The sequence below is a fragment of the Oreochromis niloticus genome, linkage group LG20 (assembly GCF_001858045.2).
Source record: "Oreochromis niloticus isolate F11D_XX linkage group LG20, O_niloticus_UMD_NMBU, whole genome shotgun sequence".
Taxonomy (NCBI): Eukaryota; Metazoa; Chordata; class Actinopteri; order Cichliformes; family Cichlidae; genus Oreochromis; species Oreochromis niloticus.
The window spans coordinates 8691496-8709328 of NC_031984.2; the positions used below are offsets into that span (position 1 = coordinate 8691496).

At 37.9% G+C, this 17833-nt stretch overlaps 2 protein-coding genes and 1 long non-coding RNA gene across 11 annotated transcripts; 2 read left to right on the forward strand and 1 right to left on the reverse strand.

Annotated features, from left to right (window-relative positions):
* Nucleotides 1–180: 180 nt before the first annotated feature.
* On the forward strand, nt 181–9110 carry LOC100689985 (transmembrane protein 269). Of its 7 annotated transcripts, none has more exons than XM_005448419.4 (8): nt 205–305; nt 1193–1244; nt 2206–2273; nt 4132–4279; nt 4854–4951; nt 5973–6116; nt 6206–6406; nt 6899–9110. In XM_005448419.4, exons 4-8 carry the CDS (start codon nt 4239–4241, stop codon nt 7006–7008), a joined length of 594 nt encoding a protein of 197 aa, XP_005448476.1. In that variant the 5' UTR covers nt 205–305; nt 1193–1244; nt 2206–2273; nt 4132–4238; the 3' UTR covers nt 7009–9110. The 7 variants fall into 7 exon arrangements, with proteins under 7 accessions (XP_005448475.1, XP_005448476.1, XP_003438880.1 ...); XM_025901384.1 differs by having other exon boundaries at nt 256–511; nt 2206–2255; XM_005448418.3 differs by lacking the exon at nt 2206–2273 and having other exon boundaries at nt 181–305.
* A 92-nt stretch (nt 9111–9202) lies between these two features.
* On the forward strand, nt 9203–14392 carry LOC112843229 (uncharacterized). The gene is made up of 2 exons (XR_003215427.1): nt 9203–11896; nt 11990–14392. It is a non-coding gene; the product is annotated as an uncharacterized LOC112843229 (long non-coding RNA).
* On the reverse strand, nt 14022–17578 carry LOC109194382 (tyrosine-protein kinase STYK1). 3 transcript variants are annotated; one of them, XM_005448423.4, is made up of 10 exons: nt 17418–17578; nt 17175–17258; nt 16729–16872; nt 16396–16569; nt 16128–16309; nt 15951–16034; nt 15530–15747; nt 15323–15363; nt 15088–15184; nt 14022–14508 (listed from the first exon to the last, which is right to left on the reverse strand). In XM_005448423.4, the coding sequence occupies exons 2-10, from the start codon at nt 17221–17223 to the stop codon at nt 14337–14339; spliced, it is 1161 nt and encodes a 386-aa protein (XP_005448480.2). In that variant the 5' UTR covers nt 17224–17258; nt 17418–17578; the 3' UTR covers nt 14022–14336. The 3 variants fall into 3 exon arrangements, with proteins under 3 accessions (XP_005448480.2, XP_005448479.2, XP_025757164.1); XM_005448422.4 differs by having other exon boundaries at nt 16396–16596; XM_025901379.1 differs by lacking the exon at nt 16729–16872.
* Nucleotides 17579–17833: the final 255 nt, after the last annotated feature.

The window sequence follows — 17833 nt, forward strand, 5'->3', positions numbered from 1 at the left end:
GGTGTGTCAATTGGACTTAACGTTAGAGTGTGGAAACAAGACTAAATGATATTTGTCAGTATGTACTTAACGTGTCTGTTAATGTTGAAGCTAAATTCACTCGAAGTTGGCTTTTATTTTGAAATCAGGTTTCGAAGGCTTTCATTTTGAAATCAGGTTTCTACGTCTCTTGCCGTAATACTTGGTAACGCAAAACAAAGTGGAGGCTGGCTTGACACCAGTCGTAATTTCCGGTGGAATGTTCCAACGGATTTATCCTTGGAGTTTTAAAGGGCACCCTGAACAAGTGGCTGGGAAGTTGACAGGTAATCGGTTGTCTGATGACTGTGAAACTGAGAGCGTGGCTCAGGCTTTAAATTCAGGCTTTAAATTCATTTTCAAAGTAATCCGCTGAAAAAAACTGAATAAAATACATAACGAGGAAAAAACAGACAATAGGATACGACCAGTGCGTGCCTTTCTCAGTCATTTGATTTGTATAGATTAAGTAATCCGCGGAACTCCTTCGAAGGTAAGATGAGATGCATTTTATTTGAAATGTTCACATAATCGGTAATTATGCATTGAACAAGTGCATTTTACACCAATATTTTAGGTTCACCGGCCTTTTGTCTAGTTGGTTGTGACGCAGTTACACATCTTGCTGTCTAACCCTGCAGAATCAGACTGATGCTTAGGATAGAGTGTTGCGCAGTAAGGTTCCCGCTGAGCAGATGTAAAGGTTTCGAGCGCAAAGGCAGAATAAGATTTCTTTCCGAACATTGCCAGTGCCATCTATTTAGGGCTTTCCGGTGTCGTTTTTAACAATGAATGAAATCGCGGAGAAGTAAGCGATAAAGTGTAACTGTTGCGCATGCGACCTGCAACAAAATGTTTTATTTCCCGAAGATTCAGTTGTAGCGTCCAGTTTTTAAATCCTGAAAAGATCTGTTAGTTAGATAGTGTAAGTAATGATCAGACAGAAGAATTTACGAAAGGACACCCGTTATTACACAACAGTAAGGCATGATAAATGAGTGTCAGACATTGGATGGGTGTCTTGTTTAGGATCTTTGGGATGCTTTTGAAAACCATTTTTATATTCAATTCTCAAATAGTCCTAGTATATCTGCTATGATAAATAAGGTTTGTATATATCCAGAACAGTACTGTATAAGTAATAAAAATGCTCTAATTTTAATTTGTCTTTTAGTTGTTGCACTTTGAGACAGACACGATCATGATCCTCCTGACGCCCTCCTCTGGTAGGTTCCCTGTCCTTCCTCTCTTCTCTTAATCTGGATTTCTGTACATCTACATGTGCATGGGTGTCAGGGATTAAAGATGAGGTCTACTTGGATCAAATTGGGCAGGAAAACAAATATGATGATCTTTGAACAAATAAATAAAGTATAATAAATATGAATTCATGCATACACTGCAGTTGTTGAAGTTGCAAGTATTATGAAGATCCACAGCAAGGCCATCACTTTTTATGAGAGAAATTACTTATTATTTATTATTATTATTCATTATTGTATACTGAATATACTGATTGTAATCCTCACTTAGGAACAACACCATATCCAGTATACGGCAGTTAACCTCCTTTAACAGCTGTGCATCATTTATGCATTAATTGTACATTAAATCTAAAACGTAAATAGTTTAAATTGTCCAGTGCATTCATTTCAGATTATCCCTTTTGTGAATTGTGAGCTCTGAGTTTTCCCTTTTTTCCATTTGGTCTTTTAGTTGTTACCAGGAAACACAGGGTATTACATAACAAGGGTCTACCCATCATGCTTTGCACTCATTGGCGGCAACCCAGAAATAGAGACCTGTTTGAAATTGACAGTGCATCTCTGGCTCTGGCTTTATCCTCTTTTTTTATTGGTGACCAAGAGAGTGAATTGAGTGGTTAGATTAAAACTTGCCTGTAAGATCTTTTAGCTACTTTTAGCTGCATGTGTGGCTTTCTAATGGTGCTTACGGTGACAAAAGTTAACCAATTGGATTATTAATATGGGAAGCTTGGCAATTACATGATTTTCAGGTTTAATGCAGAATGTTATCTGCATTAACTGATGTGCTTGAGATCGTAATTTAAACGCCAGGTTGCAATGTGTGCTAAAGTCCAAAATGAGAAGTAAAAAGCATGCTATCAAGTTAAAGTGCAAGTTGTTGTTGGCTTTCTGCTGTGTCTCATACGCTGTTTTCTTTCAGATGAAGAGTCTCTTGAATTCGCCTGGCTTTGGAATCACAGGAAGTTCAGGGTGAAAAACACTTGAAAGGTTGCTACTGCAACAGTTAAAAATATTGAAACTTTGCAGGTCATTATCTGTGCATATTGTCTTGGACAGCACTGTGACTTGATCAAAAATAGTAAGCTCACAAAAGAGAAAGCAGATAGAAAAGAAAGATTTTTTGATTTGTGGGGCCAGTTTTTGTTTTTTGGGGGGGATTTTTTGGGCTGGAAAAAGGCCGTGACAGCAGTCGTTCCATCTTGCTGACTGAAATATTGAATGTAGTTTTAATACTGCAAGCTTGTTTTTTTGTTTTTTTTTTAAAGAGTTTATTTCCAGTTGTTGAACTGCATGGGATTATATTATCAATATTAATAGTGTATACATTACTTTGAAAAAGTATTTGAAACATCCTTCTTTCTTATATTTTTGTTTGTATTTTATGTGAATGTTCTCTGGGTCAGAGCTTTAAATTTGACATAAAATAAAGGCATTCTGAATAAACAGGAAATGCTCATTTAAAGTTGTTTATATTTGATCAAAAATATGATAAAACCAACATTTATTTAAAAGCTCTTCATCCCCTTTGTCCAGAAACTACATTGTTTAATGTTTACAGCCGGACTAAACAAGTCCCAGACCTGAAAACTGTAAACACTGTTAAACTAATTCCTTATTTTAATAGACCATATTCACAGCCCTTAAGATGGCTTAAAGGTTTGAGTACTGACTCAGCAGATCAAACAAAATACAGGATAAGTTAAAGAACCATGTAATTGAATTACAACAGTGAGAAATTATGGATAAATAGTGAATTTATATAGCATTTATATATTGCTTTTCTAGTCATACTAACTGATAGAATTTATTTATAAACTATTAATATTGACACTATAATGAAAAAACAAGGAAACCAGGTGGGGTTGCAGGTTAATTTCAATGACACAGTCCCCATTAAAGCCTGGGCTGCAGTGTTATTATAGAACTTAAGCTGTGTGAATGCTGCTGCCATGACCTTGTTTACGGTCAGTATGTTTTGATCAGAGTTAACAGGCTAAATGATCTCATGTCCGGTATTTGTCAATGCAGTAGGTCCAACTCACTCTCACTGTAGCCAATGGTATATATAGTAGTCCCCTAAGTAGCCATACTTGTTCCCCACACCAGTATTTGTGTGTGTTTGATCCATGATGAGATTTCACATTTGAGTTTTAACACATTTATCCTGTTCAGATATTGTATGCTATTGACTTATTTATTTTTTCAAATATTATCTTTGATGTTAGAGGTTATTGCATGTGATTTTGGACAGTGTTTTTCTACAGTTAAACATGTGTAATATGTTTGATTTGTTTATATAAATAATAATGTAATAAGAAGATAATGACACAGTCCTTAATGTTGCATGTTGTAGGCTGCACACACCTGACTTAATTAATGTACAGTAACAAATGCATTGTAGTGATCTGAAAATGGATGAATGTATCGTAAGGTTGGTCTCCAGCCAAAAATCATGCATCTTGGTAAGTGCCATTTCTTTTACATAAGAGCAGGGAGTAATATTTTTGTTAAAAAAATTTTTAGAAGACGCACTATATCTTTCAGTATCTTGCATTATGATGCGAATGATAAAGTGTTTAAATTCTTTTTTTCAGTAATGGATGGTATACCTAAAGTTTTAAGATTACTTTTCAGAATTGTTACTTTTTTTTTCTCTTGTCCCAACTGAAGTTTTTCTAAATCCCAAAATATGATTAATAAACTATACCGATTCAGACACGTGCATCAACATGCCATCTGGTGTGGTCATCTGTCAGTAGGGCTTTAGCTTTTGTTTTCCTAAAACCTCAGCAGAGATTATTGACCTAACAGGAAAATACTAACTGCTGTTATCGTTTGGTCTCAGGTTTCTTTCAGTGCACCAAAAAACTCTTTCTGAGCGATCGGGCCACAGAACTTCAGATCAAGGAGTTTGCGCGTAAAAATGCAGCTAATGCACTGTCAGTTGCCAACATGGTCATGGGCATGGCCTCGATTCTCAGCAGCCTTAATGGGTGAGTAAATACAGGAGTAATGGATTTTACTAGTCAGCTGCTGGATGGACGGAGTTTGTAAGGAGGAATCATTATGTGAATGAGTGTGGAAATTAATGATGTTGTGAGTAGTGCATCAATAACCAAACTTTAGTCATTAAACACAACGCAATAAAATCAATCAAAATTTCACAAAACCCAGGAATAAATCAGAAAACACAACAGAAAAAATAAAAGTAGTATTTCAGAAGCTGAGCTATAATTTAGCAAACACATAAGTGTTTTCAATTATTGTTATCATTATTATTATTATTATTGTTATTATTTTGGTTTTATTGTTATGTTTTCAAACACATTCATCCAATGTAATTAGCATCCTGTGTTTAGCCCATCAAGGAAAATCACAATATTTAAAACAGATTCGTCTTTACGAGCCGCTCTAAGTTTAGTTTAAAGGCACAATTTGCTTTCCCAAAAATGGCTGTCCGCTGTACATAAAAAAAGAGACTTTTCTAACATTGTCACAACTTTTGAACTTGCAGACATTTAACCCTTTTTAAAATTGTTCAACCTAACACTGACTGGTTTTGTTCAGGCACCATCACGCTGCGTGTTGGCTCGTTCTGATTGGCTACCTCCTGGATTTGGCAGATGGAGCAGTTGCCAGGCAACTCAATGCATGCTCTGCACTGGGTAAGTGGAGTGTTGTGGTCAATAGCACTTACCAAAGATAAACTTCCACTGTGGTGTTGGCAGGGCTTGCTGCACAATCTTTTTGTCTGAGCTTTTTTAATTTGGCCACACAAAGAGATCCAGTAAAAGGAACCTTTGCTAATGAAAACTGCTTACATTTCCAACAGAAGAGTCATGAATAATTTATGTAGTGTTATTTGAGATTCATCAAGTTAACTGTTTAAAGTCATTTCTGTGTTCGAAACATACCCCCAAGATGATTGCATATTTAAAACCTTACATGTTTACACTTTAAGAACTATCATTGTGGCTTGTTTCCAAAAGATCCCAATACCTTACATAGTAAAAGGGAAAGTATAAATAGCTTTGATATGTTTACCAGTCTGCAAATTCCCAATTTCTGAGATCCCAAAATAGTTTTCAAGTGCATCACAATACATTGTTGGCTGCACATTTCAGGGGCTTTGTGTCTCGACAGGCCTTTTCTGCATGACTTTGCAGGTGGGTGTTGTTTTGCCCCCCACGTATTTTGTCAAATGAACAATAACTTTCTGATTAAGCAGCCTAATTCCACGGGATCATGGCCCAATTGTCTATGTTATCCTGTTGCTTTCGGTTCTCACCATATCTGAAATTGCTAAAATTGTTGACCCTGGACTGTGGAATTCCACCTCGTTCATCTGAGCCGTGGCCCGAATCGCCTCATCCTCATCCGCTGAAAACATGCTATGTGCTCCTGAGGGATAAAGAGATAAGGCAGTGGAGAATGTTGTTTATAGAATGCCTGCCTGTTGGGCTGACACTGACATTTCCACTTGAGAAATTTTTGCACGTTCACCGCACGACTGTCACATGACAGTGACACTGGCAAAGACCAGTGCTGAAGAGACATTATACACCTACTGTGGCTTTCACGATTAATGTGCTATGCTAATAGAAGCAGTGTGACACCAGCCTTTCTAAAGTTTATTAGTACAGGTATCAGCAGTAAAAAGTTCAAACCTTCCTTTTTCATGTTCAGGTGCCAAGCTAGATGATTTTGCTGACTTCACGACCTTTGGGATTGCAACGTCGTTGCTCCTGAGAACATCTGATCTGCTCGACAACATCCTGTGCATGTGTTACGTCCTTTCTGTCTTTGTCCGCCTCTGTTTCTTCTCCAGTGGTAAGTTTTTAAAAAAAGTTGTAGTGTTATTTAATACTGTCCTTTTCAATTTAGCCTTTAATTTTGGGGGGGTTTTTTCTTCCTCATAGGGATCCCTTTCATGTACCGTGGTCTGCCCTGTATTTACTCGTCGGCCATCCTGGCCAGTGCCTCTTTGCTGTCAGGGGGAAGCATGGCATTGCTCCGAGTCATTGCAGTTGCCATGATCCTCTTCATGATCAGCCAGAACTTTTACCCTCATGACAGAGTGCTGGAGTCCCAGGCCTGGAAGAAAGTAGTCTACGCTGGAGGTAAAGTCATTTTTAAGAATCTGAGAATCTTAACCAGAACTGTCAAAGCAAATAAATGTTTAAAGTTTTATTTTACTGTTATTTATTTATTTATTTTAAATTAGGTTTAAGCCACTTACTGCATGTGCTTATGGATTCTAAACTAATAGGTTAAACTCAGTTTTGTCAAATCACAAGGAAACAAATTATATTACTTCTCACTTAACCCTAGTCCAAATGCGAATTTAAATCACTTTGTGCCAAAATTTGAATTTAAATTCATTGAAGTTGCTTTTTCAAAAAAATGCCCTGGCTGTTCCACATTCAAATATTTTTGGTAAAGATGACATGCTGGCTGCTCAGTCCATTCTGCAGATCAAAGCATCTAGCAAACATCTCAATATCAATAAGAAGTGTTGGGGGGAAAAAAACAATTGTTGAAGCCCAGATAACGAGTGCATCACCTTCATTTCGCACAGACATTCATTTTGTTTTTTGTGTTTTTATTTTCAGGAATCATCATGTTGTTCTGCTCTTCCTTCCCTCCTGCATGTATGTACTACCTGCTGTGGTCCGTCTCCTACATTTTGTTCCCAACATCGCTATGGAGCAGTAAAGTGTAAAAGGGATGCTGGTACGCTTAAAAATACTCCCAAATAGGTTTACCTCAGCCCGTCCAGGTGAACCGAGGATTACAAGATTGCTGCTACGCCTTACTGCCGTGGAGCATTCAAGCTAATTCATGCATCGCATGCATACACTCTGATTAACCTTTTTTTTTTTGATGTGACACCTCTGGGACAACCCAAAACTCAGTTAGAATGAGAGATGAACAAGGAATTTTATGTTACTAGTGAGGATTAACCTTCATTCTGTCTTCTATTAAACCCCCTTCTTCCGTATTAATCCAATCTTGGTCAGTATTGGGAGCACATGGCAGCAGGTAATTCTACAGTACGATTTTAAATATTATTTAAAAAAAATATACATTTCAATTATTTTCTTACTTCTAACTTGTTGTGGTTTATCACACAGGACTTAATAATATTTATTTCACAGTGCTGAGCGTAGTAAAAGAAATGGCTATTGAAAAAGTAAAAATATGTAGGTATGGCTTTTAATCCATGAATCAAAAATTATATCTCATTGAGATTCAGAATTTCATGCCCTTTATATATCTGTATTTTATAACAGAGTCATTTTAATTCATCCAGTACTAAGACCCATTTTGAGTAAAGTGATATTTTTTTAACGTTTGTTTTTTGGATTGAGATCATTACCATTTATGGGGAGGTCTTAAATCCAGTGATTAAGGAAAATATAAATATTTAATATGATTGTAGTGTCCTTCACAATTTTGATTTGGTGTTTTAATGTATGTTTTAAATAACTTAAACTGAAACTGACCAGAACTCTAGCTTTTGTAAATTAGGGACATTTATTTAGCCTTAAAGACTTTCAATTTTTTACCAAGTTGTGAATCTGTCCAAAAAAAATGATGCAATAGATTCCCTTATTTAATCTGTGTGATTTCTTTTTTTTTTCTTCACTGGACTCTAATGGTGATGAATTAGTAATGTCACATCAGGTGTTTTCAGAACATCTTACGTGGCATACGGAATCAAGGTGAAATACAAAACCCCAGCAGTTTTCTGCCTCATGTAGTGTGAATTTACCCTTAGAGAGGCTTCTAAACCTCTTCTGCCATCTAGTGGGTAAAATTGCTGCATGTTCTGCTTCAACTTAAAGGCAAGATAATGTCACAGTCAGTGCTGAGATTGATCACAAGCATAGTGCAGCAGACTTTAAACCCAAAGAGGCTGATGGAGGAAATAATGTGTGTATGGTATTCTTTATCTTGGCCAGTATATATCTGATCTGAGAGAAATCACTTTTTTGTAGCTCAGTCTTATTTAGTAAGGATGCATTTTTGAAATCTCTCATTGTGTTTCACAGTGGGTGTTAGTGCCTCTGCATTGTGAATAACAAATGGGAAGATTACATAGTTTTGTACCAATTTGTTCAGAAGCCTGATGAAATATGAGTACAGAGTAACAGTTGAATGTGTCTGTTTTCAGGCCTAATGATAGCACTTGTGTATATTATGATTTATTGCCCGCCCTTTGAAAACCATCATCCTTGAGCTCACACTCAGAGGTGTCAAATTATGGTATGACATCACTCACAGTTTAGGTTCAGTGATTTTAATTACTTGAGTCTTCTGTAAGCCACAGCCTTTAGTTTTAGAAGTTTAACTTACGTTTTCCATATTAGTCTGCCTTAAAGAGCTATTCGAAGGAATGATAATCAAGTGGAGCACAATTTCATAATTCAAGACCTGTGTTTAAAAATTAGAAATAAAAAGCAAAAACAAATGTAATGTCTTCTGATTCAGTTATGATTTAGAATCAGTGTGGTTCATTCCCAACGTGGTTTACGATAACTAGTGGTACAATTAAAATTTAAGGTGTAATGTATAAACCCAAACTGAACCCAGATATAGTCATTCAGTGGTGCATTCAGCTTTTCTGTGTGGGTGTTTCTGGTTTTGAAACTGTAAAAACTGAAAATGTTTGCATGCCAAGAGCCTTATAGATACAAAAACTGTACTTTGCCCAATAATAGTGGAAAGTAGAAAAGTTTTCGATGAATAATAAAATATGTGCTTTTAGATCTGTACAATTTGAAAATAAAGCTGTATTAATAAAAAATACTTGGAATCAGAGGTGTGGACTCGAGTCACATGACTTGGACTCGAGTCAGACTGGAGTCATTAATTTTATGACTTTAGACTTGACTTGAAAAAAATGTTCTAAGACTTGTGACTTGACTTGGACTTTTACACCAATGACTTGGGACTTGAATTGGACTTGAACCTGTTTACTTGAAAAGACTTGATATTTTACCCCAAATCTAAAATTTAACACATATTAAATAAAAAGTCCCCACCATTAAATCATTTCATTAATTCTTACCACACTCCGTATGTATGTGTGCGTGAGCTGTAGCACATCCAATCAAATTAACCAAATTTTAAAAAAACAAAAATGGTCCCAGGAGTAATTTCTTTCGGGTAGGTAAACTACGAAGAAGTCAACAAAAAACGAAATGCAATATGAAAAACGTGCAAGAAGAGAATCACAGACGGAGATGGAACAACTTCCAACTTTGTCCGACATTTGAAGTTGCATGAAGAACGGTAGGTGTTACTTTTCTTTAGCTACGATGAGATAGCTGACTTAGCTAACTTCATCTTATTAGCAAATGTTCCCCGGGCTACGTTGATGATACTGTTTGGCTTTAACATGTATGATATCTTTGTCATGCTATTTTAAATCCGGTCCTACAAGCGCATCCAAGAATAAACTACTGCATAAACTACTTATGGTTGAACGTTTTGCTGAAGTAGGATGGTTTGTCAGAACACCGTTTCAGAAAGTGGCTTAGTACCTGAACTCGGGGAAGACAGTTTCTCTCCGTCTTCTCCCCATCATTAACCCCGCTTAGACTGACAAATATTTATTTTACCATCACATCAAAATTCAAAACCACTTAATTTGCAATTAGTGCATGGCGGAAACCTGCAGTCAGCTGAGACTGAGGAAGTCACTTGGATGAGTGACGAAATGTTTCTCCCACAAAACGCTACGTCCAGATGAACAGAATAAACTTTTGGAGAGTGCATGGCGGTGTTTAACTTTTGCATTTCTTTTATCTGTTACGGACAGGACAAATGCAATGCAATTTCTTGGTTAAAAAATCTGTCCCATCTTAGTGTGTAATTGAGTAGCCCTGCTATACTTGGCCTTTTTTCTGTCATTTATGTCAATACATCACATAAAATACTTTGAGTGTTTTTATTGTATTAGCTGTTGTTTATTTGCAAATGTCAGTTATTCTTAATAGTGATGCTAAACATTGCTTATTAGAACTGTATGCAGAGTTTTGAGAAAAGTGTTTTAATAAATAATTTTTATAATTTTTTTGATTGTCTGAAAGCTATGGGGATTTAAGTGTTAATATTTATTTAGGATTAATTGGAACAACTTAAAGTCAAATGCAATTCATGAATGGCTGTAATGGAATTTCTGACATCAGTTTAATATGCTTACCCCTAGCAGATTTGAAGAACACCAGATAAAAAAGAGGATCACAAATGAACCTCAACAGCCTTCCATATCACAGTTTGTGGACACTTGGGCCTGGCAGTACAGAATGACTCATCCACAGCAGAAAGCCATCACGAATGCATTATTAAGTGACTTGATTATTGGTTGCAACCTACCCCTGTCTATTGTGGAAAACAAGAGTTTTCGGCACTTTCTGACAGTGGTTGACAGCAAATACAGCCCGGTATGTCGCAGAACAATTACATCAAAAACAGAGAACCTTTCTGCTGAGAAACGTTCAATGTTAAAAAGTCAGTTGAGCGAGACTGATCATGTTTCAGTTACTGTGGACATTTGATCGGACCGAAAGATGAGGTCCTTGGTATCACTGTGCACTGGATACAGAAAGAGACAGAGAGGATACAGCTGAAATCCAAAGTGCTGGCCTTTGACCCCTTCAAAGGCTTACACACTGGTGACAGAATCTGTGAGAAATTTGAAGCTATATGTGACGAATACAACATCAAAGATAAACTAGACTATATTATTAGTGACAATGCTGCAAATATGCGAAAAGCATTCACTGTGTGCTTTCCCACTGAGCAAGGTGAGGAACATGATGATGATGATGGTGATCATCTTGACGACCCAGAGCTCTGGCACAACTTAACCTAGGAAGATCAGGAAACAGTAGGTGCTGCTATGGCAAAGAAACCGCGCCTGTAGTGTTTTGCGCACACACTTCAGCTGGTGGTGAGAGATGGGTTGTCAGAGACCAAAGTGTCATCTCCTTCGCTTTCAAAGTTATCTGAGCTCAGCTCTCTACTGCACACAAGCACAACATTCAAAGATGTGTTTGAAGCTGAATTTGGTGAACAGAAAGCGATCCCTGCTGCTGTAATCATAAGATGGAATTCAACACTGAGACAAGTAAAGGCAGTTCTCCAATGTGAACATCTAAAACTCTGTGCTGTTCTTGAAATGGCTGGGCGCAAGGAGTTATTGTTCACAGCATGAGAGTGGAACCTGTTGAGGGAGATGGTGGAATCTTGAAGCCTTTCAGAGAAGCAACAGTTTTTGAGACAAGGTGAGAAAATAGTCACGATCAGTGCTGTTGTTCCATCCTCACTGTCCCTCAATCACCACCTTGAGAAACTGAAGCCTCAAGTCAGTTTCCTGAATGGTCTGGTCAGGAGTCTCCAAGCATCTTTGACCAAAAGATTTCTTGGAATCTTTATCAGTGTGTGAATGGCTAGAGCAGAAGATGGGATCACTGCCCCTGTTTCAGATCCAGTGTACCTCAAAGCAGCTGCTTTGGATCCAGCATTTTCTCTGTTGTGGGTTGAACACCATGTGTTGGGCAGTTGTGACATAAAGACAGAGGTGACACAAAAAGTAAAAGGTAAAGACTGAATTTAGTGTATATTTTTTCTGTATTTTTTTTGTCAAAAATTGTAATAAGGGCTCTTTTGCTGTTGTTAATTTGTTTTGCCAGATCTGATCCTGCAAGACGCTACAGATCCTGCAAAGTCAGAGCAACCTGTGACTCCTGGTGAGGAACATCAAGAGGACTGTGAAGATGGAGGACTCTTTGCTGCTTACTGTAAGATGCAGAAGGATGTGGGGACCAGTCCAGTCACTACCTGGATATTGCTGATGGGCAGAATGCCCTCTTGTTCTGGGCAATGAACATTCAGACTCTTCCTTCACTGTTTCATGTGGCCACCAGAGTTTTGGCAGTACTTGCATGTAGTGCTCCAGTAGAGCGAGTTTTCAGCTATGGTGGCATCATTCTACGACCTCATCGTGCACAAATGACTGACAGACTTTTGGCCAGTTTGGTCTTTTGCAAATGCAATGCAAAATAGTTAACTGAAATAACTAAAAGTGCACATTCCTGTTCATTGTTCAGTTCATACATAGATAGATAGATAGATAGATAGATAGATAGATAGATAGATTTGTTTTAAAATTTTTTTCTCTGTCACTCACACATGGACACATACAAACACATGTTCACACAGAGACTAGATGGGAGAGACTGGACATGCTAATCACACTGCACTAAATTTACTGCGATGTTTCTTTGTTTTGTACTGTGGAAATCTCAGCACTTTTTATCTGAACAGGAAGTTCTGCTTTTGCATTTTTCATTGAATGTTTATTCTGTGAATTTATAGTTTAAAGGAAGACTATTCTTGCAGATAAGTTTAATTGAGTTGTACATTATAGAGATGCAATTTCAGAATTACTTTGTGTATATTTTGTAAGTTCACTTGTTTCATCATGTGTTGAGATAAACACAGATTTAAAAAAGAACACATCGTCTATTATTTACATTTAACATATAATTCCAACATTGTTTTTTTTTAAAAAACACTCAAAAGGACTTGAAATTCAAAGTTTCGGGACTTGACTTGAGAGTTCCCTGTCTTGACTTGAGACTTGACTCTGACTTGAGGATAAATACTTGAGACTTACTTGAGACTTGCAAAACAATGACTTGGTCCCACCTCTGCTTGGAATCATTATCTTGGTTCATTATATTATTACTGAACTGCAAATTTTAAAACTCTTGCAGTCACTTTTAACATGTCAGACTGCTATCAACATCCCAACTGAACCCATACACAGTTATTAATAAATGATGGTAGAGCTGGATGCTGTGTTGCAGTTGGAGAATCAATTAGACTTTATCTAATTGATCTCTAACTTAAATATTACTGACATATTTACCATACAGAATTTTTCATGGCATAGGTGTTGGAAACATCCCTCAGAGATTCTGGTCAACATTGATAAGATGGCATCACACAGTTGCTGCAGATTTTTTGGCTGCATATCGATGATGCAAGTCTTCTGGGCCATCACATCACAAAGGTGCTCTACTGGATTTAGATTTAGTCGCCACAGTGTGCCACTAGAATACAGAGAACTCATTGTCAAGTTCAAAAAACCATTTCGAGATGACTTGAGCGTTTCAGAATTGCATGTTATCTTAGTGGAAGCAGCCATCAGAAGAAAGGCACACTGTAGTCAAAAAGGGATCGACATGGTTAGCAACAATACTGAGGTGGCATTTAAATGATGCTCAGCTGGTACTAGGGAGCTGAAAGTGTGCCAAGAAAATATACCCTACACCATTACATCACCAGCAGCCTATACAGTTGATACAAGGCAGGATGGATCCATGCTTTCAAGCTTTTTATGCTAAATTCTGACCCTACCATTTGAATGTTGCAGCAAACATGAACACTTATCAAACCAGGCAACAGTTTTCCATCTTTTATTGTAAAAGTTTGAAGAGACTATATGAATTGTAGCCTCAGTTTCCCATTCTTAGCTGACAGGAGTGGCACCTGGTGTGGTCTTCTGCTGCTATAGCTCATTGACTTCAGGGTTTGGTGTATTATGCCTTCAGAGCATACCTTGGCTGTGGTAATAGTTTATTTGAGTTACTGCTGTTTTCTTATCATCTCAAAGTAACCTGGCCATCATCAATAAGGCATTTTCACCCTCACTGGATATTTGCTCTTTATTTTCTCTTCTCTGTAAACCCTAGAGATGGCTGTGAGGAAAAAATCCTAGTAGGTCAGCAGTATCTGAAACACTCAAACCAGCCCATTTGGAAACCATGCCATGTTTAAAGTCAAAATTTTAAAGTTTCTTCTGATTCTTCTTCTGGTCTGAATTTCAGAAAGACATCTTGACCATTTCTTATATGCCTAGATTTAATGAGTTGCTACCATGTGATTAGCTGATTCGATATTTGCATCAACCAGCACCTGTTGTTGTGCCCCCAACATCAAGTGTACCCGATAAAGTGGCGCATGAGCGTGGGTCTATTCGATCAGTCCTGCCATTCTCTTATACTCCGATATGTCAATGACCTCAGAAATACAAATCGGTGTTGTATCAGCAATGTGCAGCGAGGACTCCAACAGCTTGATGATGGCTGAAAATGCTGGTCGCTCTTTGAAGCTCCACATCCAACAGTACTTCATCAGGTCATACCTAAATACATATGGAGACGTTTAGCATTCATCTGCGTTTCATGTGTTTCACAAGCAAATCAGTATCACTGTCATGGCTGCTTATCACAGGAAGCTAACCAATCACAATCCTGGGTAGCCTGTCACAAAGACTTTTGAAGTTAGAGGTAAACACTGAGCCAGATTCTGCCCAGAGGCAATGAAATCTGGCTACCAGCACCTTTGAAGTTTTAAAACTTATGTTTATAATCCAAATCAATAAATGACATATGACAAGTTAATTAGTGAGCTTTAGAGGTGCTGGTTCTTAGACAAGCCTGATAGCTTCTTGCAGCAGTTTTATATTAAACATGAAAAGACGAGTGTCAGTCTTGTCATCTGAATTATTATCAAATCCCAAAACATCAAACTGCATCTTTAAATCATCCTCATTGCAGGGACTTTTTAATAAGTGCTTTTTAAATCGTAATGCAGCTTTTGTGAGTTTGAATTGACTTTGACTTTCACTATACTGTATTTAATGCATGTACATATATATACTGCATATAGATTTGTTCATACGTCCCTGTCTATTGCTTGCTTTTAGGTGAATTACACGTACAAAAGTCCCCCGCAGTTCTTTGGTCTCTTCATTCGATAAGACGCCTGTAGCTTTGGAAGCACTGTTGAAGGCTCCAGCTCAGGGTATGGAGGGGATCCTGCGATATGGGAAAAAGCATTTTTTTATTGGCTCTGTAATGTTGTTAATGGTTTGATTGTAGTAATTAGTACATTTGGATTAAGATAAGATGGAAATGTACTATAAAACTTTGGCAGATAAGATGACAATGCTTTACCTAAAGTGATCAGTTCATATAGTAGGATTCCAAATGACCACCTGGTGTGCGGGGGGAACAAAACAAAACACTGTGACTCATAGAAACATGATTTTTAAAGCATGTAATGCACATACAAGAGCAAAGACAAAAAATGTGAATAATAAAATATATATATATATCAAGTGTCTTTGTGTTTTGTTTCCTTAGCCATAACTCTGCCCTTACACGTCGCTTCTGTCGATACTGAGCAGCATCATAATCCGCTCTGGAGCCTGCCATTTCAGAGGCACCTTTGCTGCCCTCTGTCTAATTGCTGAATCCATTTTGCATCCTTCAAATGCCACACCCAGGCCAGATACTCGAGCCGAGAGGCCTGGGCCAATTAAGATGTTTCTGGCAGCAACATTGCCATGCACCAGCCTGTGCTCTGACATCAGGTAATCCTGGAGGAGGATCCAATTACAGCTAAACACGTCAATCTTTTTGTTGCAACAGTTATTCAAGATTCAAGATAAACAACACTTTCCCTAGCATCTTGGGGGAAGAAATGGCAGAATGTCATCTGCTGTGGGCATGACATCTAAAATGAACTCGTTTTATTCCAGTTGTTTGTTGGGAATAATTGGTCTAAAAAAAAGTGACTCACCAGGCCAGCTGCAATCTGTTTTGCCACCAGAAACACTGACCTCTCAGAGAAGTTTTGCAAGGGATCTGCAGCGCTTGAATTGTTCTACAGTTAAAAATAAGTCCTCGTCATTGCACTACATTCAATAACTGAAGATTGCCTTTGCCATTGAAACGGTAGAAGGTTTGGATCACTTACATTTCTAAGTGTCCAGAGGAAGTGAAGGAGATTCCCTGGGTTGTAGGCATCTAAAACCAGGTACATGGGTAGACGTTTGGTCTGACAGTGCAGCATCTGCACCACATATTCATGTTTACACACTGAAGCACAGAAGAGGAGCCACTCAACAAATTCTTTAGCTTCGGGCTTGCCAGAGGCATCTGTATGGAATTAAATCAATAGAATAAAAACTGGACAAGCTTAACTCCAGTGATGACCCTTGCTTTATAACAGATTCATACAGTACCTCGAAGGCACTTAACCACCACGACAGAAGAGGCTCCACCTTTCTTCTTCAGCAGACCTTTACAAATGGGGCCATAGCAACCAGTCTGCCAAAACTCTAGTCCCTCAAGAACACACTCTTCTGGGATTTCCCAGGGATCTAAAGCTGCCGGGACCTTTGGAGGACCTACAGAAGCTGTAGACAGGGATACAATCTGCTGGCCTGATACAAGAGCAAATATAAGTAAATAAGCACTTGACATTACTATGAGACACTCAAACAGAAAAAATGTTGGATTTTTAAAGGATTTCCCACTGTTTTAATAAACTGACATATGGTTACTGCGGTCCCTACCATTTTTAAAATGAGGTGAAGTCCTGTGTTGTCGTTCTTTATTTTTACATAGAGTATAAAAAATCAGAGCCACCACTAACACTGTGCTCAGAGCCAACAGGGAAGGGATTATAATGAGGGCAAGTGTGCCTGATGACTCTTCATCTACAAAACAAGTGAAAGAAGTAGGTTCAGAACACTTCAAAGTACACGCTGTTGCTTTTACCATTTCACAATTGCTTTTTCACACAGGGGCAGGTTGTTTGTCATAGCTTTTTCCCCCTTGATAAATGACACCATCATTTTAAAACTGCATTTTGTATTTGCTCCGGTAATCTTTGTCTTTGTGACAAACATGCAACAAACTAAGAAATCAGGAAGGGGTCAGATGCTCTAGCTGTCATGTACACAAGGCAAATGAACTTCCAGCTAATAGCAATGCAATCATTATCATGTTTAAAACTTACAGGATGGACAGAGGGAGGTGTCATTGCTACATTTTGTGTCCACGTCCATTAGGAGTAGCTCGCATTTCTCAAATGTGGGAGAATCTGCAGACCGTATCAACAAAAGCAATTCAAGGGTTGCGAGCCGAGAATTTTATTCCGGTGTTGAGTAAAACTAATTAACTTTGAAGTCATTTGAAAATGAAAAAACAAAACAAAAAACGAGCAAGGCACAGTCTAAATGTTACAAATTAGTTTTCCTACCTGACACCAGAGGCTCTATTGTGCGGGTGAACAAACATTTACAGACCTTATAATATAAAAATTAACAGCAGTGGATAAAAAGAGAAAAGAAATCATAATAACACAGCTGTTAGCAACTGGTGCTTTGGATGACATGCCAGCCTCAGTCTGTTGGTAACCACAAGAGGGCAGACTCGCGCAAAAAATCAACAACCACTACTACGATTAACCGACAGACAACCTTCCTAGTCCCAGATCTCTAAATGCATTTCACGGACATAAAGCAACCGAGTAAAATTCAGGAATCACCCAGAAGCTGTTACACTTTGCAATAGGAATACAAAGAAATTTTGAGAAAAAAATCCAAACAGCAGACCAAAGGTCATACACAGAGATAGGTTACCCATCTCTGGCTATCTGCAAGCATGTTCTACGTG

Bases quoted from the DNA above. Each gene is read 5' to 3' on its own strand.
- LOC100689985 (XM_005448418.3), top strand. From the start codon at position 1,220: ATGATCCTCCTGACGCCCTCCTCTG. The intron at 4,280-4,853 runs GTGAGTAAATAC...GGTTTTGTTCAG, and splicing joins ATTCTCAGCAGCCTTAATGG to GCACCATCACGCTGCGTGTT. The intron at 6,117-6,205 runs GTAAGTTTTTAA...TCTTCCTCATAG, and splicing joins CCTCTGTTTCTTCTCCAGTG to GGATCCCTTTCATGTACCGT.
- LOC109194382 (XM_005448422.4), bottom strand. From the start codon at position 17,223: ATGGACGTGGACACAAAATGTAGCAATGACACCTCCCTCTGTCCATCC. The intron at 16,597-16,728 runs GTAGGGACCGCA...CTCTTGTATCAG, and splicing joins TTCACCTCATTTTAAAAATG to GCCAGCAGATTGTATCCCTG. The intron at 16,310-16,395 runs GTACTGTATGAA...AATTCCATACAG, and splicing joins GGTGGTTAAGTGCCTTCGAG to ATGCCTCTGGCAAGCCCGAA.